Source organism: Thamnophis elegans, chromosome Z (genome assembly GCF_009769535.1).
Source record: "Thamnophis elegans isolate rThaEle1 chromosome Z, rThaEle1.pri, whole genome shotgun sequence".
In the NCBI taxonomy this organism is placed as follows: Eukaryota; Metazoa; Chordata; class Lepidosauria; order Squamata; family Colubridae; genus Thamnophis; species Thamnophis elegans.
This window is the reverse complement of record NC_045558.1, coordinates 140,255,262-140,262,067: the sequence shown is the minus strand read 5'-3', so window position 1 is coordinate 140,262,067 and position 6,806 is coordinate 140,255,262. Positions and strand designations below refer to the sequence as shown.

The 6,806-nt window shown below is 49.1% G+C and overlaps 1 protein-coding gene across 1 annotated transcript in view; it reads left to right on the top strand.

Moving 5' to 3' along the window:
- Nucleotides 1–4,595: 4,595 nt before the first annotated feature.
- HAUS4 (HAUS augmin like complex subunit 4) overlaps nt 4,596–6,806 on the top strand; it is a 26,090-nt gene continuing 23,879 nt past the window's right edge. Inside the window, 1 exon segment of the mRNA XM_032234532.1 lies at nt 4,596–5,172. Within this exon segment, the coding sequence (XP_032090423.1) occupies nt 5,130–5,172 (43 nt within the window). The 5' untranslated portion in view covers nt 4,596–5,129.

Here is a 6,806-nt window from a genome sequence, read left to right as displayed (position 1 = left end):
TTGTGAGTGCTCCAAAGTCACCCAGTCAGCTTTCGTCTTTAAGGTGGAACTAGAACTCACCATCTCCTGATGATTGGCCCAAAACCACCTAGTCAGCTTTCATCTTTAAGGCAGAACTAGAACTCACCGTCTCCTTGTGATTGCTCCAAAGTCACCCAGTCAGCTTTCATCTTTAAGGCGGAACTAGAAGTCACCATCTCCTGATGATTGGCCCAAAACCACCTAGTCAGCTTTCATCTTTAAGGCAGAACTAGAACTCACCGTCTCCTTGTGAGTGCTCCAAAGTCACCTAGTCAGCTTTCATCTTTAAGGCGGAACTAGAACTCACCGTCTCTTTGTGAGTGCTCCAAAGTCACCTAGTCAGCTTTCATCTTTAAGGCGGAACTAGAACTCACCGTCTCCTTGTGAGTGCTCCAAAGTCACCTAGTCAGCTTTCATCTTTAAGGCGGAACTAGAACTCACCGTCTCCTTGTGAGTGCTCCAAAGTCACCTAGTCAGCTTTCATCTTTAAGGCGGAACTAGAACTCACCGTCTCCTTGTGAGTGCTCCAAAGTCACCCAGTCAGCTTTCATCTTTAAGGCAGAACTAGAACTCACCGTCTCCTTGTGAGTGCTCCAAAGTCACCCAGTCAGCTTTCATCTTTAAGGCAGAACTAGAACTCACCGTCTCCTTGTGAGTGCTCCAAAGTCACCCAGCCACCTTTCATCTTTAAGGCAGAACTAGAATTCACCATATCCTGGTAATTCACCCAAAGTCACGTGGTCAGCTTCTCTGCTTCGGGCAGGACTAGAATTCCCTTTCTCTTTGGGACGGGCCCAAAATCATCCAGCTCATTTCCATGCCCTAGGCAGAACTAGAACTCCCATCTCCCGGCTCCTGGGCAGTTTCTCACTTTGGAAACAAGGGTTGGATCCAAGCAGAATGAAGAATTCCCATCCCAAAGAAGGCAGGTCAAATTTAGCTCCCCAACTACATCCAGTCTCGATTCTCACCTTATTCTTTATTTAAATTGATTCTTTGCAAATTCGTCCACCAGAAAAGCAAAATATTGGGGAAAATAAAAAATAAAAAGCAGGATTGAGTTTAATTCAAATGGAAATTACACTCTTTGCAGAATTCAGATTTTCCTGCACAGAGAAAGGAAAGGCCCAGCCGGGGTCTTTCCCCCCACCTCTCATCCCACTACAATCCCATTCCCCAAATTTCATCTCTAAGATGTCCCATGGATCCCTGGCAAAGCCCATGTTGGCTGGGGATGATGGGTCTTTTTGCATCCAGACCACCGAGGACACGGATCCCAGCGGAGAAAAGCCCGAGGATGATGAGAAGCCAAAGAAAGAATTTTTTTTTTAAAAAAATCTGGATTAAAAGCCAAAGAAATAATTAAAAAATAAATCTGGATTAAAAAAAAAAAACACATGTAATTTAAACCGCGGGCGCCCGGTTGGAGAAGGCGAGCCAACTCCACGCTGAGGCTGAGGGAAAGTGTCCCACAGCGCCCCCTTTTGGATTGCTGGAGGGAAAACTACCCGGGGCGCTGGACCAATCAGAAAAAAAAGCTCTCCGAGTCCCTCCTTCTCTTCGGCTCTGATCCGCCTCAGGCCACGCCTTCCCTTGCGCTTCCCGTTCGCCCATTGGCGGCTTCCCTTTCGGCGGGCCAATCCCCTGCCGCCAAGCCTTCCGTTAAAATTCTCGGCGCGCGCGAGGTGGGGGGTGGGGCGGAGACTGAGCCGTTCCTCGGCGTGGGCGGGGCTTTTCATCGAGCGCGCGGTAGAGGGAGAGAGAAAAAAAGGGGCGGGTAGAGAAGCCACGCCCTCCCGTGACGTCACAGGTCGGCCTTCCCGGGCTTTGCTAAGGAAGGGAGGGGGTGTTTTGGGGTGGGAGGGGGAGGAATTTGGGGTGGGGGGGAATACACGTGGAGGGGGGGGTGTGTTAATCTTGAAATCTAATATTTCCCGCCTTTGCAATTGCTTTGCAGTTCTGGGAGAGGGGAGCAGCCGCGGAGCTGAAGGGTGGGTGGGTAGGAGAGCTTCCCCCGGAGCTGAAGGGTGGGTGGGTAGGAGAGCATTTCTACCTGCAAAGGAGGGGGGCTTTGGGAAGTGGAGGGGGGGGGTCGCAGGTTGGTGGTGGGAGTCTTGGGGGCCACTTTCCTTGGGAGCACATGGAAAAAAATCAAAAGCCCCTCTCCCTGCCCTACATAGGGGGGTTGGACTAGATGACCTCGGGTGCCCCTTTGCAGCCCCGGGGATGCTGTGAGCTCTGTAGGAGGAGCAGGGCAACTTGACAAGAGGAAGGATGCATGCATTCACCGGACATAACTAGAGTGGTGAGCAGGGGGTTGGACTAGATGACCTCCAAGGTCCCTTCCAACTCTTAGTTTAGTTTAGTTTAGTTTAGTTTATTGGGATTTATATGCCGCCCTTTTCCCTGAGGGGACTCAGGGCGGCTTACAACCACAGGGGAGGGGGGTGCAAGGACAGAAACAAACAATATGTGCACAAAGAAAAAATAATAAAACACAACTTTCATTCAGCAATCAAACACTCGGGCGGGTAATTGGAACCTATCCCCAGGCCTGCTGGGAGAGCCAGATCTTGAGGGCTGCGCGGAAGGTCTGGATAGTGGTGAGGGTACGGATCTCCATGGGGAGCTCGTTCCACAGGGTCGGGGCAGCAACAGAAAAGGCTCTCCTCCGTGTGGTCGCCAGTCGACATTGACTGGCAGATGGGATTCGGAGGAGGCCCAATCTGTGCGATCTAATTGGTCGATTTAGGGAGGTAATCGGCAGAAGGCGGTCTCTCAAATACCCAGATCCACTACCATGGAGTGCTTTAAAGATGGTCATCAGTATCCTGAAGCGCACCCGGAGACCAACAGGTAGCCAGTGCAGCTCGCGGAGGACAGGTGTAACGTGGGCGAACCGCGGTGCGCCCACTATCACTCGCGCGGCTGCATTTTGGACTAGCTGTAGTCGCCGGATGCACCTCAGGGGCAACCCCATGTAGAGCCCATTGCAGTATTCCAGTCTAGAGATCACAAGGGCTCGAGTGACTGTTGTGAGAGCCCCCCGGTCTAGGTAGGGCCGCAACTGGCGGACCAGGCGAACCTGGGCAAATGCCCCCCTGGTCACAGCCGACAGCTGGTGATCAAAAGTCAGCTGTGGATAACTCTTGTTATTTGGTTAGGGGTGATCCAATAATTATTCCTTTATTTCTTAATTTGCTCTAATTCTATTGATTTGTTTTCGATTCTCCCTTACTAATTTTATAAATGGAACTCAACTAATATTCTTTCCACCCCCCCAACCCTATGAGCTGGGCTGAGCTGAGAGGAATGGGCTCAAAGTCACTCAACTGGCTTTCCTGCCTAAGATGGGACTAGAACTCCCATTCTCCTGGTGATCGAGCCAAAGTCACCCAGCTGGCTTTGATGGCTAAAGTGGACTAGAACTCCCAGTCTCCTGGTGATTGGCCCAAAGTCACCCAGCTGGCTTTCATGTTTCAGGTGGGACTAGAACTCACCATCTTCAGGTGATGGGCCCAAAGTCACCAGCTGGCTTTGATGCTTAAGGTGGAACTAGAACTCTCAGTCTCCAGGTGATTGGGCCAGAATTATCCAGCCAGCTTTCATACCTAAAGTGGGACTAGAATTCACTATCAGCTAATTATTGGCCCAAAGTCACCCAGCTGGCTTTCATGCCTAAGATGGAACTAAAACTCACCATCGCCTGTTGATTTTCCCAAAGTCACTCAGCCCCCCCTTTTTGGCCTAAAATGGGACTAGAACTCCCAGTCTCCTGGTGATCGGCTCAGAGTCATCTATCAGGATTTTGTGCCTAAGGCAGAACTAGAACTCACCGTCTCCAGGTGATTGGCCCAAAGTCACCCAGCTGCCTTTCATCCTAAGAAGGCACTAGAACTCCCAGTCTCCTGGTGATTGGCCCAAAGTCACCCAGCCATACTTTCTGCCTAAAATGGGACTCGAACTGCATCCTGGTGATCGACCCAGTCACCCAGCTGGCTTCATGCCTAAGATGGGACTAGACTTCCCAGTCTCCTGGTGATTGGCCCAGAGACATTCAGCAAGCTTTCCTGCCTAAGGTGGGGCTAGAACTCCCAGTCTCCTGGTGATTGGCCCAGAGTCATCCAGCAAGCTTTCCCGCTTAAGGGGGAACTAGAACTCCCAGTCTCCTGGTGATCGGCTCAGCCATTCAGCTGGCTTTACTGCCTAAGGCAGAACTAGAACTCCCAGTCTCCTGGTGATTGGCCCAGAGACTTTCAGCAAGCTTTCCTGCCTAAGGTGGGGCTAGAACTCCCAGTCTCCTGGTGATCGGCTCAGAGTCATTCAGCTGGCTTTACTGCCTAAGGCAGAACTAGAACTTCCAGTCTCCTGGTGATTGGCCCAGAGACTTTAATACAATACAATACAATAGCAGAGTTGGAAGGGACCTTGGAGGTCTTCTAGTCCAACCCCCTGCCTAGGCAGGAAAGCCTATACCGTTCCAGACAAATGGCTATCCAACATCAGCAAGCTTTCCTGCCTAAGGTGGGGCTAGAACTCCCAGTCTCCTGGTGATCGGCCCAGAGTCATTCATCTGGCTTTCCTGCCTAAGGCAGAACTAGAACTCACCATCTCCTGGTGATTAGCCCCAAATCACCCAGCCGGTTTTCATGTTTGCAGCCAGACTTGAACTCATAGTCTCTTGCTTACTATCCTGGTGCCTTAAACTAGCTATCTTCCGTGGCATGTGCGAAAGGAAGAGATTTTAGGCTTGGCTCAAATTGTGGGAAACGTCACCCCTATAAATTGGGGGGATGTAAGGTTCCCTGGCTTCTCCAACCGATCGCCCCTTCCGGTGAGCCCGCGTTCGAATCCCAACCCCTCCCTTCCCATGGTGCTCAGCCACCAAATTAATCCAGAGGGGCATCCGGTTGAATTTAAAAAAACAACCCCACCTCATAGAACCAGGGCTCCCAAAAGGAATCCGCTGGATTTATTTCCCAGGGATTTTTTTCCCCTCAGTCAGATCCCTCTTTCCAACTTCAGGTGCCTTTTTTCCGATTTTATTTTCTTTTTTCTTTTTTTTTTCTTGGCAGGTCCGTCCCCCCCCCCCCCAGGCACGGGAAGGAATGGCGGCTTCGGAAACTGTGGACGGTAACTTCCTACAACCAGGTCATCGCCGCGGGAGGGAATATTAAAGAATTAAAAAGGGGGTGGAGAAAGTACCGTATTTTTCGGAGTAGCAGAGGGAGAGAGAAAAACAATAGGTAGGGAGAGAGAGAGAAATGCAGTAGGTAGGTAGGGAGAGAGAGTAGGTAGGTAGGCAGGTAGGTAGGTAGATAAAGGGATAGAGAGAAATAGAAATACAGTAGGTAGGTAGGGAGAGAGAGTGTGTATAGGTAGGTAGGGAGAGGGATAGCGAGAGAGAGAGAGAGAAATACAGTAGATAGGTAGGTAGGGGGGAGGGGGGAAATAGAAATTCAGTAGGTAGGGAGAGAAAGTAGTTAGGTAAGTAGGTAGATAAAGGGATAGAGAGAAATAGAAATACAGTAGGTAGGTAGGGAGAGAGAGAGTAGTTAGGTAGGTAGGTAGATAAAGGGATAGAGAGAAAGAGAAAGAGAGAAATACAGTAGGTAGGTAGGGAAAGAGAGAGTAGGGAGGTGGGGAGGTAGGTAGGTAGATAAAGGGATAGAGAGAGAAATAGAGAGAGAGAAATACAGTAGATAGGTAGGGAGAGAGAGTGTGTGTAGATAGGTAGATAAAGGAATAGAGAGAGAGAAATAGAACTACAGTAGGTAGGTAGAGGGATAGAGAGAGAGAAATAGAGAGAAATACAGTAGGGAGGGAGAGAGAGAGAAATACAGTAGGTAGGTAGAGGGATAGAGAGAGAGAAATAGAAAGAGAAATACAGTAGATAGGTAGGGAGAGAGTGTGTGTAGGTAAGTAGATAAAGGAATAGAGAGAAATCGAGAGAACTACAGTAGGTAGAGGGACAGAGAGAGAGAAATAGAGAGAGAGAGAAATACAGTAGGTAGATAGGGAGAGAGAGAAATACAGTAGGGCGGGAGAGAGAGAGAGAAATACAGTAGGTAGGTAGAGGGATAGAGAGAGAAATAGAAAGAGAAATACAGTAGATAGGTAGGGAGAGAGTGTGTGTAGGTAAGTAGATAAAGGAATAGAGAGAAATCGAGAGAACTACAGTAGGTAGAGGGACAGAGAGAGAGAAATAGAGAGAGAGAGAAATACAGTAGGTAGATAGGGAGAGAGAGAAATACAGTAGGTAGGTAGAAGGATAGAGAGGGAGAGAAATAGAGAAATACAGTAGATAGCTAGGGAGAGAGAGAGTAGGTAGGTAGGTAGATAGAAGGATAGAGTGAGGGAGAGAAATACAGTAGATAGCTAGGGAGAGAGAGAGAGAGTAGGTAGGTAGGTAGATGTTTCCAGGTATATTTATCCTTGTGCTGGAGAAGGAAATCGCTGACAATCTGCAGCACCTAAGACTTTGTTTCTGCCGGCACAGCACTTGATCAATCTAATTCTCATCAATCAGTTAAAGAGCTTTCCAAAAGGAAAAAAAAAGTTTTTGCACTCTGCAAACCTCCCAAAAACGGCCCGTTTATCGTGAAAACGGGACCATTTTTTAAAAAAGGCATGAATACCCTTGGAGGGGGGCTTGCAGAGTGTTGGGGGGGGGGAACAAGCAAAAAATGAAAATGGTTTTTCGTGAAAATTGACCTATTTTTTGTCAAGAAAACTTGCATGCATAGCCTTATGGAGGCTTATAGAGTGCTGCCTAGGGCTGGGGG